General features: G+C 46.9%; 2 gene segments (V, D, J or C); both read right to left on the bottom strand.

The window, feature by feature from the left end:
- Positions 1-6,871: 6,871 nt before the first annotated feature.
- On the bottom strand, positions 6,872-8,448 carry LOC120586011 (immunoglobulin heavy variable 1-8-like). The segment is given in 3 exon segments: positions 6,872-6,903; positions 8,009-8,320; positions 8,403-8,448. Coding segments are annotated over 3 exon segments (390 nt in total).
- A 1,338-nt stretch (positions 8,449-9,786) lies between these two features.
- LOC120585990 (Ig heavy chain V region MC101-like) lies at positions 9,787-13,887 on the bottom strand. The segment is given in 3 exon segments: positions 9,787-9,981; positions 13,336-13,643; positions 13,728-13,887. Coding segments are annotated over 3 exon segments (549 nt in total).
- Between the last annotated feature and the right edge of the window lie 7,028 nt (positions 13,888-20,915).

The following is a 20,915-nucleotide window of genomic DNA, read 5'->3' on the forward strand; positions in this document are numbered from 1 at the left end:
CAGCATCATTTATTGAAGAGGCTTTCCTTTCTTCACAGTATGTATTTGGCTTTTTTGTCAAAAATTATTTGCCCATATAAAGATGAGTTTACTTTTGGACTCTCGATTCTGTTCCACCGGTCCATGTGTCTGTTTTGCTGCCGATACTATGCCGTTTTGATTACTGTCGCCTTGTAGTATAATTTGAAGTCCGGCAGAGTGATGACTCCAGCCTCGTTCTCTTTTCTCAAGATGGCTTTGGCAATTCGGGATCTTTCGTGCTTCCATACAAATCTGATGATTTTTGTTCTATTTCTTTGAAAAATGCCGATGGGATTTTGATGGGCATTGCATTAAGTCTGTATAATGCTTTAGGTAATATGGTCATTTTAACTATGTTGATTCTTCCAATCCAAGAACATGGAATATCTTTCCATTTCTTTGTATCTTCTTCGATTTCTTTTAATAGGGTCTTATAGTTTTAATTACATAGATCCTTTACATGTTTCCTTAGATTTATTCGTAGGTATTTTATTCATTTTGTTGCAATTGCAAAAGGAATTTTTTCCCACTTCTTTTTCTGACACGTCATTATTAGAGTATAGGAACGCTATGAATTTTTGAACGTTGATTTTGTATCCAGAGATTTTACCGTATTTGCTTATTGTTTCCAGTAGTGTTGTTGTGGAGTCTTTAGGGTTTTCTATATAGGGAATTATGTCATCTGCAAATAGTGACAGTTTGACTTCTTTGTTTCCTATTTGAATGCCTTTTATATCTTTCTTTTGCCTGACTGCACTTGCTAGGACCTCCGATGAATGTTATATTGAATAACAGTGGTGACAGTGGACAGCCTTGCCTTGTTCCTGATCTTAGAGGAAAGGGTTTTAGTATTTCACCATTAAGTATGATGTTGGCTGAGGGTTTGTCATATATGGCCTTTATTATGTTAAGGTACTTTCTTTCTATATCGATTTTGTTAAGTGTATTGATCATAAATGGACGCTGTATCTTGTCCGAGGCTTTTTAGGCATCTATCGATATGATCATATGATTCTTATTTTTTATTTTGTTTATGTGGTATATCACGTTAATCAATTTGCATATGCTGAACCATCCCTGTACCTCTGGGATGAAGCCCACTTGATCGTGGTGTATAATCTTTGTAATATGTTGCTGTATTCGGTTCGCTAATATCTTATTTAAGATTTTTGCATCTGGATTCATGAGAGATATTGGTCTGTAGTTTTCTTTTTTTGTGTTATCTTTACCAGGTTTTGGTATCAGGGTAATATTGGCCTCATAAAATGACTGGGGAAGTATTGCCTCCTCTTCTATTTTTTGGAAGCGTTTGAAGAGAATAGGTATTAAATCTTCTTTGAATGTGTGGTAGAATTCACTGGTGAAGCCATCTGGCCTTGGACTTTTACTTTTTGGTAGGTTTTTGATGATTGTTTCAATTTCCATACTGCTGATTGGTCTATTTAGATTTTCCAGTTCTTCTTGATTCAGTCTACGAAGGTTGTATTTTTCTAAGTAGTGGTTCATTTCTTCTATGTTATTAAGTTTGGTGTCATATACTTTTTCATAGTATTCTTTTTGTATGATCCTTTGTATTTCTGTGGTGTCTGTCGTAATTTCCCCTCTTTCATGCCTGATTTTATTTATTTGTTTCCTTTCTCTTTTTTCTTTAGTGAGTCTAGCCAGGAGTTTGTCAATTTTAATAACGTTTTCAAAGAACCACCTCTTTGCTGCATTTAGTTTTTCTATTTTTTTGTTTTCAATATCATTTATGTCTGCTTTAATTTTGATTATTTCTTTCCTTCTGCAGACTTTAGTCTTTATTTGTTCTTTGTTTTGTAGTTTTTTAAGATGAAGCGTTAAGTTGTTTATTGGGGCTCATTCTTGTTTTTGGAGATAGGCCTGTAATGATGTGAACTTTTCTCTTATGACTGCTTTTGCCGTGTCCCAAAAGTTTTGATATGTTGTACTGTCATTATCATTTGTTTCTATGTACTTCTTGCTCTCTCTTTTTTTTCTTCTCTGACCCAGTTATTTTTCAGAATCATGTTGTTTAATCTCCATGTATTCTTGGTTCTTCACGCTTTCATTTTACAGTTGATCTCTAGTTTCAAAGCAATATGATCAGAGAATATGGTTGGTGCGATTTCAGTCCTCTTTCATTTGTTGAGGCTATCTCTGTGTCCCAGTATGTGGTCAAGCCTTGAGAATGTTCCATGTGCACTAGAGAACAATGTATAAGCAGCTGTTTTGGGATGGAAGGCTCTGTAAATGTCAGTTATGTCCAGTTGGTCTAATGTGTCATTTAAGAATGTTATTTCCTTATTGATTTTCTGTTTGGATGATCTGTTCATATCTGACAGTGGGGTATTTAGGTCCCCTACTACAATAGTGTTTTGGTCTGTTTCTCCCTTTAGTTCTAATTGCTTTACATAGTTAGTAATAGCTTTAGTTAGTAATTTAGTTAGTAATTCCTTTAGTTAGCAATTGCTTTACATATTTCAGGGCTCCCTGATTGGGAGCATAGCCACTTATTAGTCTTATGTCTTCTTGGTGCATGATTCCCTTGATCATTATAAAGTGTCCCTTGGTATCTTTCTTTACCTTTTTTATTTTGAAGTCTATTTCGTCTGATATTAATACCGCTACTCCGCTTTTCTCTGAGTGTCATTTTCTTGAAATAACATTTTCCATCCTTTCACTCTGAGTCTATCTTTGACTTTGGAGCTGTGATGTGTCTCCTGGAGGCAGCATATCGTTGAAATTTCTTTTTTGATCCAATCTGCAACTCTGTGATTTTTTATTGGTGAGTTCAGTTCATTTATATTTAGGGCGATTATTGAAATATGAGGTCTTCGTATAGACATTTTATCTTTTGATTTCTGGTAGCTCGGTGTTTCCATTGCTTCCTTGTCCTTCTGTTTCTGATATTTTATTTTGGTTGGCTTTTGTGGGTTTTCCCTCTGGTCCTTCTTGTTTTATGTTATATACCTCAGTTCCTAATCTGGCATGTGGTTACCATTACGAATATGTGAAAGATAGTTATATATACACAGTCATCCATTTTCTTCCGCACGTGCCTTATCTCATTTCCCCTTTGCGAATCTGGATCTTTGAATCCTCCCCTTTTCAGTCATTGTTGTCTCAGTTTGTCCCTATGTGTGCTGAACGTTCGTTACTCTCTTGCTATAGCAAATCTCTTGTTATTGTTTAAGCTCGTAATGCCCTGTTCTGAGTAGGAGTTGCACTCCTCTGCTTCTATCACCCTGCTAGTCACTTTACTCCTAATTATGGTTTTTTTTTCTTTGTCAATGTTTAAGGTGAGCTTACCCCTTTCAGTATTTCCTGTAATGGCAGGCTCATAGTGGAGAATTCCCTTAATTTTTGTATGTCTGGAAAGGTCTTTATTTCTCCCTCATATCTAAAGGAGAGCTTAGCTGGATGTATGACTCTTGGCCAGTAGTTTCTTTCATTTAATCGTTTGAATATTTGATTCCACTCCTTTCTGGCTTGTAAAGTTTGTGCTGAGAAGTCTGACAACAATCGAATGGGTTTTCCTTTATAGGTTACCATCTTCCTTGGCTGCCCCGAGAATTCTCTCTTTCTTGTTGATTTTCAATACTTTTAATACAATGTGTCTTGGTGAAGGCCTTTTTTGGGTGAGATAATTGGGTTTTCTGTTGACTTCTTGAATTCCAAACTCCAGCTCATTCCTTAGATTTGGGAATTTCTCATGAACTATTTGTCTGAAAATGCTTTCTAATAATCTCTGCTCCTTTCCCTCCCCTTTGATAATGCCCATTATTCTTATGTTTCCTCTCCTGATGGTATCAGCTAGTTCTTGTATTTCCCTTTCATTATTTTTCATTCTTTGGTTTGTCTCTTCTTCTTTCTGATTTCTTTCTAGATTTCTGTCTGTGCCATCACTGATCCTTTCCTCCATTTGGTCGACTCTATTTCCAAAGCTTGCTATTTCATTTTTCAACCCTTGCAGTGTGCTCGTTATCTCCAGAAGCTCTATTCTGTCCTGATTGAGTTTCAGTTTCCTTGCTAAAGAACTCATTCTGCTCATCTAGTTGTGTTTTCAATTCCTGAAATTGTTGATATGATTCGTTTTGGATCTCAATGAGTGTTTTCAGAAGTACCATCCTGAATTCTCTGACATTTAAGTCACATATTTCTGTGTCTGTAAGCTTATTTTCTGGAGAGTTTTCTCTTAGTTCCTGAGATGCCTTGTCACCTTGGTTATTCATGGTGTTTAATGGACCATTTCTCCACCTGGGCATTAATGGAAATGTTTTTTGCCTTTTTTTCCAGAACGAAGATTTATTATATAAAGGTCTCTCTTTAGCCTGTTGCAAAGATGTCGCTTTTCTTTTGGTTTCCAGTAGGTGGCGTCTAATCTCTTGGATGCCTACTTCATATAAAGACTTAATGGTGTCTTTTTTTTTCCTCGTAGATGTTTAATCACACTCACTGCTCTCAGTCTCAGTCCCTGTCCGTGTTAGCAACAGTTTCAGGAGCATTTACTCAGACTCCCCTGGGGCTCTGTGGTGATTGGTCTCGGAGGGTATGGGGCAGGGGCTGTCTGGGTTGGGGGTTGGAGGCTGCGGCTCAGCCTCCATTTTGCAGCCGCAGCTGGTAAAAATCAACGGTTATTTCTCTGCTGCCCCCTCTTCTCTGCTGTCCCCACTTCTCTGCTTTCTTCCCCGGTGTCTGGGCACTGATGCTGGCTGCGTAGAGCTCTCAGCTCTCCCAGTCAGGGCTGTTCAGAGAACTCGCCGCACCTTTTCCCCGCCCTCTCCTCCTGCAGGGAGCTCTAGTACAAGAGGCAGCTTCTTTGTTTCTCCCAGACCACTGCCCGACACTCAGGGTTCTGACCTGTGGTAGCTCTTATGCAAAGATCCCACACTCAGATGTGCTGCTGTGCACTTTGGGTGTTTCTTTATTGCTGTTGTTCAGTTTTAGATGTTCAGCTTGTTGTTTCAAGGGGAGAGATTTGGGGACGGCTCACTCCACCATGTTTCTTTAGTGTTCTTCTACCCAGCTCTTCTATTAGGATCGTGTTTAGTGCTTATCTTTTCAGCTGAAGCCTCTTACTCTGTTAACAGCAGCAGCTCTCTCTTGACAAATGCATCTTGGCTGAGGTGTGCATGGAACAAAGTTGTTGCCTCCAACTCAGAGGCTATCAACACTCGCTGTGAGTTTTGAGTTGTCTCAGGACTCTGATTTGGAGAAAACTAGCAGAGTCATTTCTGCCTCTGAAAGTGACCTCTACGTTTGGTGAGTTGATGAATGTGATCCACATTGTCATGAAAAAATACCACCTTTTGTATTCAGAAACCTCAGGGGTGAGCTGAGAATGATAAATGTGCAAAGGTTCCTGTGACACTGTTGCAAGAAGAAGAAGCCGCAGAGCACAATAGGAAACCAGTCCTGAGCCTCCATCTGCATGCGCTGCTGGGGCTGAGACACGAGTCCATGGAGTTTGTGTGCCCCCTGCAGGCCCTGACCTCCCTGGAGGCTCTGAACCCCTGGAATCCCTGACCACTCGGAGACCCTAAACCTCTGCAGGTGTAGAGCCCCTGGAGGCCCCGACCCTGGAGGCCTTGTGCACCGGAAGCCCTGAGCACCCTGGTGTCCTCAGCAGACTTTGTCTTTAAATCTCCCACTGAGAAACAGAGAGTTGCCTGGTCCCTTCCTTTACCCAGCATTCAGTGGTGCGTCCCTCAAGGTATAGGCATATGGAGCCTCCTGTGCAAAGCACGTCCCCTCTTAGTTACTTCTGTCAACGGAGCCCGCCCGCTGCCCCTTGACTACAAATTCCGAGCTACCTCTGCTGCTCTCAGAGGTACCCTTCTGTCTCTCTCCTATGGCAGGACCCATTTTGCCAGTGTCATAAATAAGACCTTCCTTTCAAATTTAGCAGTTGTTGGAAGAACGTTGTATCAGTCATAGAGACAGAATGAAGTGATTGGAGGCTTTGGAGTCTCAATCATCTCCTGGCAAGACACAGGTGACGAACATATACCTCTTCCGTCAGGTGGCTCCACAAGACCCAGGAAGGTAGATCCGAGGACAGAGTGACAGGTCAGAGGTTGGGTCTGAGCCATAGCAGCTCATCCCCAGGTCTTGAGACCCAATGGAGTTCTCTCAGATGGGCATAGAATCATCTTCGGCTGGTGATTTCTAACTTCCATTTTCTCTCTTAGGGAGGAAGGTGTCTGGACCGTGACCATGTGCCTGCCCTGCAGTGTATTTCAGAATGAGGTGACTTGTCTTCTAGGACTACAGGTCTGCAGCTGGAGAGGATTTCACTGCAGAATGCATCCATCGAATTCTCACTGATACCTGATTTAGAGGTTATATTGGGAGGTTTTGAGGTGATCCTATTTGATATTAGGCTCGTGTTAATCTTTGAAGAAGTTAGCATTGGGGGATGTTGGGATGTGCTAAATGGAACCGATCTGTGGGATGGATGTGAATATCTGCAGGGCTGTTAGCGTCACATCATGCTTGGAGTCTGATGTTACATGGGAAAAGGCACGTTCCAGGACCACTAGACAGCTTGAGGTAAATGGTTTCCTGTTTCATCTGAGAGATTCCTAACACAGTCACAAGTGTTCACGCCAGAGCGAGGCAGAGGAGATTAGACTCCAGGAGAGGAAGAAAACAATGTGACTGGTGATGTGAGGTGACTTCCTCTAGGCTGTGGGGATGGATAACAGGGCATGAGTCTGGATGCATGGAAAGCGGCTCTTGAACCAGGAAAGACACAGAAGCAGACCGCTGTCTGAGTTTGCTCAGGCTGCAGTAAGAGAATAAAACCTTCTGAGTAATTTAATGTTACCCACCATTCACTTCCCATGTTTCAGTAGGTGGGACTCCTGGATCCAAGTGCTAGCATGTTCACCATTGGGGAGAACCCTCATCCTGGGTCATATCTGGTTGTTCTGGCTGTGTCCTCAGGTGGAGGAAGAGACACGCATGGTCATTGGGGCCTCATTTAGTTAGGTGCTAATCCACTTCATGAGAACACTGGCCTTGTCTTCCAGCACCACCCAGAGACCCCACCCCCAACATGGTTCTCTGTGGGGTTAGGATATCAATATGTAATGTTGGGGAGCACTCATGTTCAGACTACACCTGTCCCTCAACACTCTGGGCACATGTGGTCCTGCCAACACCTTGAGTCTGTCCAGGGAGACTGACTTCCTGCTCTCAACTCCAGACTGTGAGGAGTCAATGTGTGTAGACTGTACACCGAGTGTGTGGTACTGTGATTCAGCAGGGACAGGGAAGTCATACAGTCTGGAAGTGGGTCTCACTTCATCAAGTGTCTCCCCACACTGCTCCCCATGTGTGAGGACACCAGTCCTGCCCCAGGGACAGGGACACTGCAGGCTGTGGTAGGAGGGGAGGACCCTCTTCAGGAGCTCATTTCAACAGGAGAAAACTGAGGGGGACTGTGCGAGAACCTGACTCACCCGTCACCATGACTTTGCTACCAGGAGTCAGGATCGTCCTCCCAGAAGGTCATGTGCCTAGTGCTGGACCTCAGACTGGGCAGTAGGAGTTCACCCTTCAGTCTTTATACTTATCTATATTGAAACATAATTCCCTGTTCAGACACAGGGGAAAGTGGGAGGAATGGCTGGGGGATCTGCAGTCCAAACCCTGAATCCAAAACCAACACGAAATCCCAGACAATGCCTGAACGAACTCCCCTCATCCAGAGACCAGGGAGGTGCATATGTGCCCTCTGCAGAAGCAAAGACAAATGACAGGGACCTGTCAGGAAACGCTGACCCTGCATCTTCCTGCAGGACACCTGGACTAGTGACACCTTTCCCTGAATGCCAGGTGTGCTTGCTAGAGTGTCACTTATAGTGTCAGGTGTCTGTCTCTGTGTGAGGAAGTCAGCGGACACTGTCCCCTCCCTCCTGAGCCCCACACAGCTGCCCTCTCCCTCAGGGTTTCTGTCACTCGCAGGATGTGGGTCGTCACTCTGTGTCTTTCGCACAGTAATATGTGGCCATGTCTTTAGGTCTCAGACTGCTCAGCTCCATGTAGGCTGTGCTGGAGGACTTGTCTGCGGTGATGGTGACTCTGCCCTTGAACTTCTGTGTGTAGCCTGTGCTACCACTGTTAGGGTTAACGTCTCCCATCCACTCAAGCCCTTGACCTGGAGCGTGTCGCACCCGGTTCATATAGTAGTCGGTGAAGGTGAATCCGGAAGCCTTGCAGGAGACCTTCACGGAGGCCCCAGGCTTCCTCACCTTGGCTCCAGACTGCATCAGCTGGACCTGGGCGTGGACACCTGTGGAGAGGAGACAGCAGTGGGTGCAGAGCCCCGACTGGCCCTGGTGCCCTCGTCAGCCCAGGGCTGGGGATTCCCTTACTTGTCGCCACTGCCACCAGGAGGAGGACGCTCCAGCTCCAGTCCATGCTGAGGGTGGTGCTGTCAGGGCCTCTGTGGAGGAAGGTGTGCTGGTGGGTGCTGTGAGGACACAGACAGGTCCCTATTTAACCTATAGCACCTCAGCCCATTTGCATATTCATGCGGCAGAGTATTCATAGCTGAAATCTTGTCTCCACCTGAGAGAATTTGATGACACGGAAACCGTGGGCAATGTGCACTTGAAGTCCCAGATACAAATGCTTGTTGTGCATATGTGTCCCTGTCAGGTGCCTGATCTCTGTGCAGACAGAACTTTTTTTCTCGGAGAAACAAGTCCTACAGGACGTCTCCTCACTGTACATCCTCCTTGAATGACATGGGGACAGTGGATGCAGCTGGGCCCTGATGTCACACCTCGTATTCCTGCGTCAGGATGTCTCTGAAATGCCACACCTGGTAAAACACACCCTGCCTCCAGCTCCACAAATTCAGATGTATAGAAGCTTCAGACCTGCCTGTAATTGTGTGGTTCTCATTGCCTTCTTGAGATTGGGAAATGGTCTGGACAGAATAGAACATCTATCTTCGCTTCTGCAGTCTCTGTTTAATTGGAAATTTAGATGATCTGTGGAAAGAGGAAGCCCCAGGTCCGCAGAGAAATCCCCTCCCCCACTCCCTCTGCACCTACTCTGGGTGCACAACACCTGCAGGGGGAGTCCGAGTGCCCCCTGCAGCCCAGCCCCCCATGCTGCAAAGGAGGGTCCTGTCTGGGCTCAGAGGGCATGACCTCACAGTGTTTCTAGGACAGTGTTAAATGTCTGTGCCCTGACTTCAGGATGGTCCCTCAGGGACACCATATGCTTTTGGCATCACCTCTTGATATAGTGAATTGGCCTCACTCATCCCCAATTACTCTGCAAGGACTTTATGTGACCCCCAGGGATCACTTTACCTGGAGTTGACAGATGCATGACACACTCCCCTGAGTCCACAATCTCTTGGGGACTTGCTGGAGCAGTTATGTTCTTTAGGTTTTTCCAATGAAGGACACTTCTGACAAACCCTGTAGATACACATCATGTGGCTCAATGCACACTCTATTTCCATTATTCAGCGAATTAGATGCACACACCAGATGTGTGCTCAGAGGTGACCTTTGACCTGTTATTAGATGTAGGGATCTAATCTCACTATTGTAAGTAGCACCTGGACAGACATCACTAGACAGGAAATCACTGAACAAAGTCAAGTCTCTCCCAGGAAGCTGCAATATGGAGAGCACAACAGGCAAGGGACCTGTTGGACCTCAGGTGAGGTCCCATTTTGCAAGGGCATCGGTCTCCTTGGCTGGACTCAAAAGGAGCACGTGTCACCTCACAGCAGGATCAGGAACTGTCACTCCTGAAACAGAAGCCAACCCCTGAGAGTGCTCTGTCCCAGGGGGAGCTGCAGAGCAGGAAGGAGGAGACAGAATTTCTGGCTTCCAGGATGCGCTGGGACACGAGGTCCATGATCACGTCTGGGAGGTACTGGTCTCTGCGTGAGGACGTCTCATACACTCTGCTCTCAGGAACCTGTGCCTGTGCCGACATAACCAGGAACGTGATGAACATCCTTCTGGTCAGTGAACCTGCTCACAGGTAGTTAAACCTGGGAGCTTGCTATGTCTAAAATGTATGTCTCACCATTCATTTCTTGAAGCCCTAACACACAATGTACTGAATGGGAGAAGAATTCTTAGGAAATTTTAGAGTTAAATGAGGTTAAGTTTAAATCTTTGTCTATATAAGAAAAAGAATAGAAAGAGCGATATTGCTCTTTTTCTCCAGCACATGAGATTGCAGTGAGAAGTCAGCTGTCTCCCCACAGAAATGCTTTCTCTTCAGGAATCGATGTCTTTGCACAGTGACCTCGACTTCCTGTCCGCACAATGCGAGACAGTAAATTTCTGTCATTTAAGCCGCCCAGTCGTTGGTCGTTGTGATGGCACCTTGAGCACATGAGACAGACTGTGTTTCTGAGACGTGGGTGCTGCTGGAACGAGCACCCAAGAAGGTGTAAGTGGACGTGGAACTAGGTGATGGGTAGGAGGTGGGAGACTTTTAAGTGCCTTGCAGAAAATTCCAAGCTTGCTGAGAGGGGTGTTAGAGGTGATTGTGTGGAGAACTCAGAGAGAGGACGGGAGAGCCGTGGAGGAAGCTCCCACACTCTGGGAGAAGCGAACACAGTCATGATGACAACGGTGGTTGGAGTGTGGACATTGGGAGCCGTTCTGACAAGGTGTCCATGGAAATGAGAACAGGTCACCGGTTCTGGAGGACATGTGACCTTGTCAGAAAGTGTCAAAATGAGTGGGGGGCCAGGATTTAGGGTGAAGCTGAAGGTAGAGCTGTGAACAGTGAAAGTGTGTTTTTAACTGCAGGGATTACTAAGCTAAGGGAAGGAGTGTTTGGTTCATGCTGCTACTTCTAATAAAATGTGATAGGACAGTGATTGAGCAAAGACAGCTGTATGAATCAAGTGCGAAGCAGAATTTGGAGTTGTGACAAATGGCCAGTCCATCCATAAGCCAAAATTGTGGAGTATCTTCTGAGGAGGGCATTAAAGGCATTGCTAAAAATGATTTTATAAAATAAAATCCCATGATATCACTTAATGTGCGATGTAAACCTAAAAGCAACAAATGAATAGGACAAACAGACAGAGAACATGAACAAGGACAATGGACTAGTGGTTACCAGAGGGAAGGGGGAAGGGGAAATAAAAAAATAAATGTAAAAAAATAAAATAATATCAATCAACCAATCAATCAATCTGGGGCCTGACCAGCGGGTCTCATCTGCCATCTCAGCGTCATCCAGGAAGGGAGGTGCGATGAGTCCGGCAGAAGCGATGCCTCTTTGAAATGAAGGGGAGAAGAAGGTGGGATGAAGGGAGATGTCAGAATTCACGGATTTCACAAAACAGGATCATAACCCACACTGGCGGTGAAGATGCAGTATTTTTAAGAAAGGGGACAAATGGCCTTGGAGGAGACTCAGAGAGGATTAGGGATGACTCCTTGATTTCCAGACCTGGGCCATCACCTCAGTGTAACAGGTGACACGCCTCCAATCAAAGCCTTTGGATTGTCCACCACTTGGCAGTGACAGGGGTATGACTGCCACCCAGCAGAGTCACAGAGAGTCCAGATGGTAAGACAGCACCTCAGTGTGTCCATGAGGTGTGACCCCCACCCACCAAGTAAAGATTGCAGGCATCCAGCCAAGAGGACTGTCTCCAACCTACCATCCCATGGGGCTTGCCTAGCCAGCATTTGGACCAGCTTGGCGCCCTTCCCTCCTTCCCTCTCTCCTCTTTAATCATCATAGAGTGGGGGTTTCCACCCTATGCCAGCCCTTCTATCATATTTTGGAAGCACATAAAGTCATCAGGTTTTATAGACCCTCAGCTGGAGAGGATTGTAGTCTCAGATTGAATCATATGCCAAGTTTCACCAATATCTGATAAGATGATATTTCATTGAGATTTGGACCTTAGACTTTAGAGTTGTTACAGGACCAACTTGTTACAGAGTTGGTCCTGTAACGAGTATGACATTTGAGACAGTTGGGTTAGAGTTAATGTATTTTACATAAAGAAAGATGAATTTTAAGTTCCATTGGTGGAATCCTATGAATTGAGTTTGGTTATTCAAAATTCTTACCCTGTAATCTGATTTCTCCATGCTGGTGTTTAAAGTAGGGCATTGAGGAGGCTTGAAAGGCTAAATGAGGTCATGGTGTGGTGGTCCCACCCCACTAGAACTGGAATTGTATAAAGAAGGAGACATGGGACGTGACCGGCACATCCAACGTGTTCCTTGACCCCTGGCTCACCACGACCTCCCAAGAGGTGTTGAGCTTGGTGCTCTGTATACATTGATCCATCAAGATAGTTTCTTTCATAAGGTTTCAGAATTCTTAGTGGTGCCCATGGATCACCAACCAGCTGTGCCGCCACCTGACCCAGACTGGTCCTTCAATAGTGCCTGTGTGACCTTGAATCACATGTGTGCATGACATGTAGGCTAAGCAAGTCACATTAGACCCCCTGAGGATAATCTGCGTGGGGTTCCACAAACGTAAAGAAGTGTTAGAGGGATGATAGGAGATGAAGTGGGGACACACGAATGCCATATATGCACATCATCCCTCTTCTGTGACTGGCCTGGGTGGAGGCTGGGAGATTGAGCTGGGATCCAGCTTCATGGTGCTCACGGTGTAGGACAGACTTAGTGAAGTTAGGGTAGTAGATGACAACTGGTCGTGTTGGGTGGGTTTCAAAATCCACCCAAGTAACAGAAGACCTAGAGGGTACTGTGTTGTAGGAAGGCCGGAAATGGTATTGGGTAGAGTCCTGGGGGCTGTTCCTACCCCTGTGGCCATGTGTCCTGTCTGAAGGGAGGGCTCATGTGGGGACAGCATGTGCCTGGGGGGCAGAGAGCCTGAGCTCAGCACACAGGCGTCTGCACTGTGCCAGGTCTCTCTTTGTGCAGGTATTTTCCAGCCACAGGGAAGAAGACAGCCCTCAGGATGGTCCCTCTGCTGAGACATGAAAACACACACATAGAAAACTGGCGAAGGAAGTTCCCCAGCCACCAGTGATATGTCGTCTACAGACAGACAAGGTGCGTTTTCATTTCAGTCTGCAGTAAGAATAGAAGTTAGAGCCACGTTGAAAAAGGGTTGTCCCTGTGGGCAGCTGAGAACTTTGAGAGGAAATCCCTGCTCCCAACAGGATGCCCCTTCCCACCTCCCTGTGCACCTGCTGCTGGTCTGTATGCTATACTTTGTGTGACCTCAGCGCCCTCTAGTGAACAGATCGGCCTCTGAAGCTCCCCCTCCAGTCTCACTGGGAGGTTTGTGTCTGGGCTCACACTGAGGTCCCCTCACTGTGTATCTCGCACAGTAATACACGGCCGTATCCTCGCTGGTCACAGAGTTCAGTTTCAAGAAAACCTGGCTCTTGGAGGTGTCCCTGGTGATACTGAGTCGAGACTTAAGAGCTGGGTTGTAGCTTGTGCTTCCATCACTCCATATACCACCGACCCACTCCAGCCCCTTTCCTGGAGCCTGGCGGGTCCACTGCACACCATAGCTGGTTAAAGAGAACCCAGAGACGGTGCAGGTGAGCGAGAGGGTCTGCGAGGGCTTCACCAGTCCTGGGCCCGTCTCCTGCAGCTGCACCTGGGACAGGACACCTGGGGACAAGGAGCATCAGTCCTGTCAATCACATGCTGTCACAACCATCCCACAGACCCCTGTCTGACATCTGAGACACTCACCTTGGGGGGCTGTCACCAGGCACAGGAGAAGACCCCACAGTCTCATCTTCACCTTGACCACAGTGCTGCTTCCCCAGAGACCTGAGCCCTGTGTGAGGAGAGAGCTGTGAGCGTCCACAGCCCAGACAGGTTTTACCCTGGGGCTGGAGGAGGAATTTGCATGTGGGCAGCCTGCTCCTCATAAGTGGGGAGGGACTGGGTCAGGCTTCCCTGAACCCTCTGGGAACCCAATGAACATCTCTACTCAAACTCACTCACTCATACGTCAAGCATATGGGATCACATGCTTTATGAGAGACATTACATTCAGCTCAGAGGACACCCTGACTTTTCAGAACATAACAAGAAAAAATGGGCTAGATGAGTAGGTTCCAGTTTTTAATTCTCATGCACTTTTCGAATAAATTTACAAGGCTTTAGCAATCGCCCAGGTACTTTCTGATACCTAACACTCCTATATATATATCCGCAATTGCCAAATGTTTATAATCATATGTCATATACAAATAATGCCGACCTTGGTCTAAAATAGTAAAAATAAAGGGTATTTCTTCCCATTATCTTCTTTTCTTAGTTTGTGACCTATTTTCTTACCTTATGACATTTTTATAAGTGTATCTACCAGAAAATATTCTTTGTGCAAATATTCTACCTCCCAAAGCATATTGTGGAAAACCCAAATAAATTCCATCAAAATAACTGAACTTTGGCATGAAGAAAGGTCAAAGCAAAAATGTGAGTATGCAGTGAATAAATTCATCATCTTGCAAATAGAGCAATTTTTAACCTTTATTAACTAACTCGTTAATAAGGGGCCCACAGTTAGACAAATAGTGAGGTGCCTGAGCAGCTGTGCTCCTGGGACAGGACTCTGTGACCCTGACAGGACTTCCATTCCTCCCCAGCTTCCCCGCACTCCGGGGTGTGCTTTGTGGTCTGAGCGTCTGGGATCTTACATAATGTGTAAGGTTTTTATATAATCCAGCATCAACATTATACCAGATATTTGAGCTGAAACTGCACTTTCCCAGTGTCCGCTCATCCTTTCTTTTTCTGGATGGTATTTCTAGTGGATAAAAGATTTCTTTTTTCACAAATTCTGATTGATCAGTATGTTCTTTCATGGGACTTGTTGTTAAAGTTTTAGCTAATCACTCAGCAGCAAGACCATGGTCACAAAAATTGCATTGTTCTTATAAAAGGTAAAGTTTTATATTTTACAGTTGTTAATGTTTTCAAGAAAGCTAATTTTTCAGTTAATTTTCAGATGTACTCTGATTTTCCTTTTGTTTATTAATTTTTGAATATAAATAAACAATTGTTGCATCACTACAAATAAATGAAAGTTTGAGTACCACCCAGCCAATGTATATGATAAACATAATCCCCCGCATGATGGTGTGTGGAAGTGGCGAATTTGGGTGGTGATGAGGTAATGAAGGTGGAGCCCTCATGAACAGGATTAGTGTCCAAAGAATAGAGACCCAGGGGCTGCGTCACCCTTCCCCCAGTGAGGGCACAGAGACAGGAAGACGGTGTGTGAACCAGGAAGCGAGACCTCAAGATGCCGAGTCTGTTGGTGTCTTTATCATGGTCTTCTCACCACTGGACTGTGTGAAGCAACTTCCAGTTGTCCTATAAGCCACTTCATCTCATGTTATTCTTTAATAGCAACTCGCATGGGCCATGAAATCGGTAAAGGGAGATGGGGGTGCTACTGTAACAGATACATAAAAACTGGATGCTGCGTTGGAGCCAGGCTGAGAAAAGATGCTGGAAGGGTGTTGAGATGCGTGTTAGAAGAAGCCTCCATGCTGTGGACGGGTCTTTAGAGGAGGATCTGGGGGGAGCTCAGAGAGGAAGACGGGAGCTGGGGAGCAGCCTCAGTCTTCGTGAGGGAAACCTCAGTTGTCCTGAGCAGATGCAGAAATGTGGGTGACGACGGCCATCGCGACGGATGCTCAGATGGTGCCGGAAACTTATTGGCACCTGGAGGGTGGCGGTCCTTGTTATGGATGGTGGGGAACTTGTGTGATATGTTTCTCCCAGTGTTCTTTGGAAGGTGGAATGAGGAGAAGGGAATTGGACACTCAGCTGAGGCTCTTTCCACGCCAAGAGAGGCCAGTCAGGCTTGTCCCCTGACGACTCGTGGTGAAGGACAGCAGAGACGGGGCTAAACTGTTCGCATCATGTACGTTTGACCTTTTACATCCTCCACGATAACAACCACAACCACATTTCCTGACAAAAAATACAGCACAGTGCATTGGTCCTAAGGAAGTTGTCACCTCCACGTAGAGGGTACCCCGTGGGACAGGCCCAGCTACTGCTCCTGGAATCCGATAATCTGGCTAGTGCTGGGACCACACACCTTTGAGCCACTTCAGTCTGGGACTGGGACAGAAGGGACAGTGGGGAGGCCCATTGCTTGGTGACATGAACACCCTAGGAGTGACAATTTGGAGGGACGACGTGCTGCACCCTCCGCCCACTGCAGGGCGACTTAGGAACATCACCCGCCAGCTCTCCCTCTGCCTGCTCTCGGGGTCGGACTTGCTCTGGGGCCTGACAGCGTCTGCAGCCTCCCTGAGCCCTCAGCATTTTCTCTACAAGGGTGGAGGTTTCATAACAAAATACGAGTGAATGTTCCAACGAAAGTCATCTGTCGCCGAAGCTGCTTCTCATAAGGCCTTGACCACACCCCTTCTGTAAATGTCCTTGATAAAATGAACCTGCTTCTTCTGAAAACATAGAATGCTGCATGAAACGGTCAGTTCCTTGTGAAAACATGGCTGGTCTCATCTCTCCGTTTTTTTCAGTCCCCACTAATCCAGTTGTTGCTCTCAGGTATTCTCCATGTTTGCTAAAATCTGTAACCCATGTATTCTAAGTCAAAATTTATCATAAATAACCTGATCTGGGCTGACCCAAACACACCCGAATGGCATGGACTTCCATGGTGGACAGTGGCTTCAGGTTTTGCGGACACTTCCAGTATGGCCGTCCCTACGAATTTCCCAAAAACTTTGTCCTGCCCAGTCTGTTTCCACAATTGATGGCACCCGGATCATAAAGCACATCCGAGGGTCCGATCTGCAGGTCCCCTCTAATGCCCACCTGAAGGCCATGACTCAGGAATAGTTGGAGCTGCACCAGGTGTGTTCTCTATAGCATCTAACTTTTACCAGAGACCTTATACACTTGGCTATGGATAGTCGTTCGCCTTCCCAATGTGTCCACACTGAGCACGACAGGGCTGTGCAGTGCAGTGAGGAAGGGGAAAGTCCCATCTGCCTCTCCTAATGTGCCTGAAGGTACCAACCTGAGCTCCACGCCAAGTTCCTGACTTGCAACATTCCTTCTATACAAGCCTTTTACATGAGCTGATTGCTTGAATTGAGCTCAGACGGTTTTAAAGCAGCTGGAATTGTTATGGTTGCAAGTAGTAACATTGGTAGAAGGGCGGGAGCTGCTAAGGGCTACCGATGGTTACAAATTGTTACAGGAAGCGGGAGCTGCTGGGGGACAAACAGTTCCATTTGCCCAGCAAAGAGCAAGTAGGGCAAAGTGCAAGTGAGCTCTGCAGTGAGCTCGTGCACCTGCGAGCATATTTACAGAAGCAGAACACAGAGCTGTTGGCCTTTAGTTGAAAATTCCTCTACTTTTCCTCTTCAAGATGACAGGTATGGCTACAGGAGTTGGCATAGAAAGGGATCGGGGGAAATAGAGTTTATCACACTCGCAGGTCCTAGAGATGGGTGGTTATGATGGCGCCAGGGTCTCATGGAACACACCAGTGTGTTCAGGAAGCAGCAGACAGTGGGTCAGAGGGGACCTTAGGACCTGGGATTTACTGGGTTTTTCTTGGGGAGGGAAGAGCAGGGTGGGCAATCAGCTTAGGGCTGATTATTTTATTGGCCTTGAAGCTGGAGGGGCTTCTCCAGTTGCCTGGCACCCGGGCCAGGAATACTGAAGGCAGAGGATATTGCATCCTGGGGTGTGTGGGCAGACAGAGCTGGTGTCCCCTGGTGGGCTTCTTTGCATGTGAAAGGCATGTGCCAAGCCAGGCCCTGTGCTGACTCTAAGGATTGGGTTCCCGTGAGCAGAAGTCTGTCCACATCCAGAAAGGGTTATAAAGATGTTAAAACATCGTAATGTCGAGAAGCTAATGAAATACATAAACACACAATTCAGAGGATGACCTTATGCTTTCTCTACAGCAGCACCTTGTCATAGTCTGTCCCCATTTCATACGGGAAAAGACTTGTGTCCTTCGTCCTCCACTGTGAACCATGGGGACAGACCTGGGACACACAGTCGTCCCTCAGGACCTCCTCGATTGACCTTGACCACATCATGTGTGAGAACCCGCTTCCTCCCTAACTCTGGGTTCATCTCCCCCACTGCGTTTCAGCTCAGGCTGAAGCTTTGAGGTGGGGACAGGGGGCTGTTCCCTCAGTGCTGAATGGGGATTCCGATAGACTACTGGTCTGGGGTGTGAATATTTCTTTCCTCTACACGATTCTGTTCTGTTAGATAAAGAGGATCCATCTGTCTTTATGAAAGACACAATGTGGGTGCACTAGAGAGGCTCACTTCTCTATGTAAACCTAAACAGGTGAATGGCCCACAGGGTAGAGCGATCAACCCTTGTTTGGTTGGATTGTGGTGCTGGGCCACCCCATGAGGCCTGGACAGAGAAACGCTCTTCAGGGTAAAGAGGAGGCCACATCTGTGGGAAGCTCACAGTGCTCCTTTCTCTACAGACCAGGAACCAGAGAGAAGTCCAAACACATGGGGTCACTCATATGAACGCTCACCACTCTGGTCACACCGCCTGCAGCTACCTTCCAAATGGGAGCATTCCCGGATGTGGGGAACATTTACAGCAAAGACTGTGATGGGGTCTGAAGACACAACAGCAGAGCAACTGTGCAATGCCAGGGCCCAGTGCAGAATCATAGGAGGGGACCCATGTCAAAAATTAAGAATGAAGTAACAGCGAGGGCTCAGCGTGCACTTCTGAGTAATGCACGATTCCTGTTCTGTGTCTCCTCACTCAATGGCTGGACAACGACTCCGGCATCTCCATCCTGATTCTGAACAAGAAAGCGTCTTTTCACTCTGTTTATAAACTGGGCTCATGCCACTAGAGATCCTGCTTCAGGACTGTGGAATGATGGGTGCCCTGTGTTCCTACCCGCTTGGGGAATCCTTTCTGAGTGATGGGCCCATGTGGGGACAGCATGTACCTGTGGGGGGCAGAGAACCTGAGCTCAGCACACAGGAGCCTGGACTGTGCTGTGTCTCTCTGTGGGGAATGTTTCCCAGCCACAGTGAGGACAAAGCCCTCCGCTGATCTCTGTCGGGAAATAAAACAGGACACACAGAAGGTGATGAAAGAAGGTCCCTAATCACCAGTCATGTGTCATCTGCGAAAGAACGTTCACTTCTTTATTTATTGTCTCTACTAAGACTATTTCAAACTAGAGCCACGAGGAGAAACAAGAATTGTCCCTGAGGCAGCTGAGAACATTGTGAGGAAATTATTTCTCCCAGTAGGTTAGAACAGGCGCAGAGGAGGGCGTCTTCAGGGGGAGCGATGTTAGGGAACAGAGGAAACTGCAGACATGGACAGGGCACCCCTCACTCTCCAGCTGCTCTCTCTGTGCGCATTGCAGGCTGACCTCTCTCCTCATTAGTCTGTTCACTCCTCGCACTTCCTCAGAGCTCCTGTCCTGAGTGTGCCCTGCAGCCCAGCCCTCCTGACTCCCTCAGGGAGCGTTGTGTCTGGCCCCCCACTGATGTCCCCTCACTGCTTCTTGCACAGTCTCACACCAGTGTGTCCTCAGTGGTCATGGAGTTCAGTTGCAGGGAGAACTGGTGTGTGGATGTGTCTCTGGAGATGGAGATGTGTCTCGTAAGGGTCAGGCTGTCGTAAGTGTTCCCACGGCAACGCATGTCCCCAACCCCTTCCGGCCCCTTCCATGGGGTCTGGTAGACCCAGCTCTAGCAATGTCCACAGACTGCGTTAGAGAATCCAGACACAGCACAGGTGAGTGAGTGGGTCTGCGAGGGCTTCACCTGTCCTGGGCCCGACTCTTGAAGATGCATCTTGGACAGGACACGTGGGGACAAGGAGAATCAGTCCTGTCAGTCACATACTGTCACAGGAATCCCATAGTCTCTTGTCTGACATTTGAGACACTTACTTTGGGGGCTGTCACCAGGCACAGAAGAAGGCTCCACATTCTCATCTTCACCTTGACCACAGTTGCTTCCCAAGAGACCTGAGCCCTGTGTGGGGAGAGAGCAGTGAGCGTCCACAGCCCCATGCTGCAGGGGAGGGTCCTGTCTGGGCTCAGAGGGCATGACCTCACAGTGTTTCTAGGACGGTATTAAATGTCCGTGCCTTGATTCAGGATGCTCCCTCCGGGACACTCTATGCTTTTGGCTTTACCTCTTGATATAGAGAATTGGCCTCACTCAGCCCCAATTACTCTACAGGGAGTCCCCAAGCAAGGGCTTTACGTGACCCCGGAGAGCCCTTTACCTGGGGATGACAGATGCATGACACAGGCAGCACTCTCCTGAGTCCAGAATCTCTTTGGGACTTGCTGGATCATTTATGTTCTTTAGGTTCCTCTAATGAAGGACACTTCTGAGAAACTCTGCGGATACACACCATGTGGTCAATGCACACTCTACTTCCATTATTCAGCGTATTAGATGCATACACCAGATGCGTGCTCAGAGGTGACTTTTGACCTGTTATTAGATGTAGGGATCTAATCTTACTATGTGTAAGTGGCACCTGCACAGACATCACTAGACAGGAAATCACTGAATAAAGTCACGTCTCTCCCAGGAAGCTGCAATATGGAGAGCACAACAGGCAAGGGACCTGTTGGACCTCAGGTGAGGTCCCATTTTGAAAGGGCATCGGTCTCCTTGGCTGGACTCAAAAGGAGCACGTGTCACCTCACAGCAGGATCAGGAACTGTGAGTCCTGAAATGCAAGCCAACCCATGAGAGCGCTCTGTCCCAGGGGGAGCTGGGAGCAGGCGGGAGGAGATGCAGGAGTCCTGGCTTCCAGGATGCGCTGGGGCACGAGGTCCACGATCACGTCTGGGAGGCACTGGTCTCTGCATGAGGACGTCTCGTAAGTGCTGCTGTCAGGAACCTGTG

Source organism: Pteropus medius, unplaced genomic scaffold, assembly GCF_902729225.1.
Source record: "Pteropus medius unplaced genomic scaffold, Ma_sr-lr_union100, whole genome shotgun sequence".
Classification (NCBI taxonomy): Eukaryota; Metazoa; Chordata; class Mammalia; order Chiroptera; family Pteropodidae; genus Pteropus; species Pteropus medius.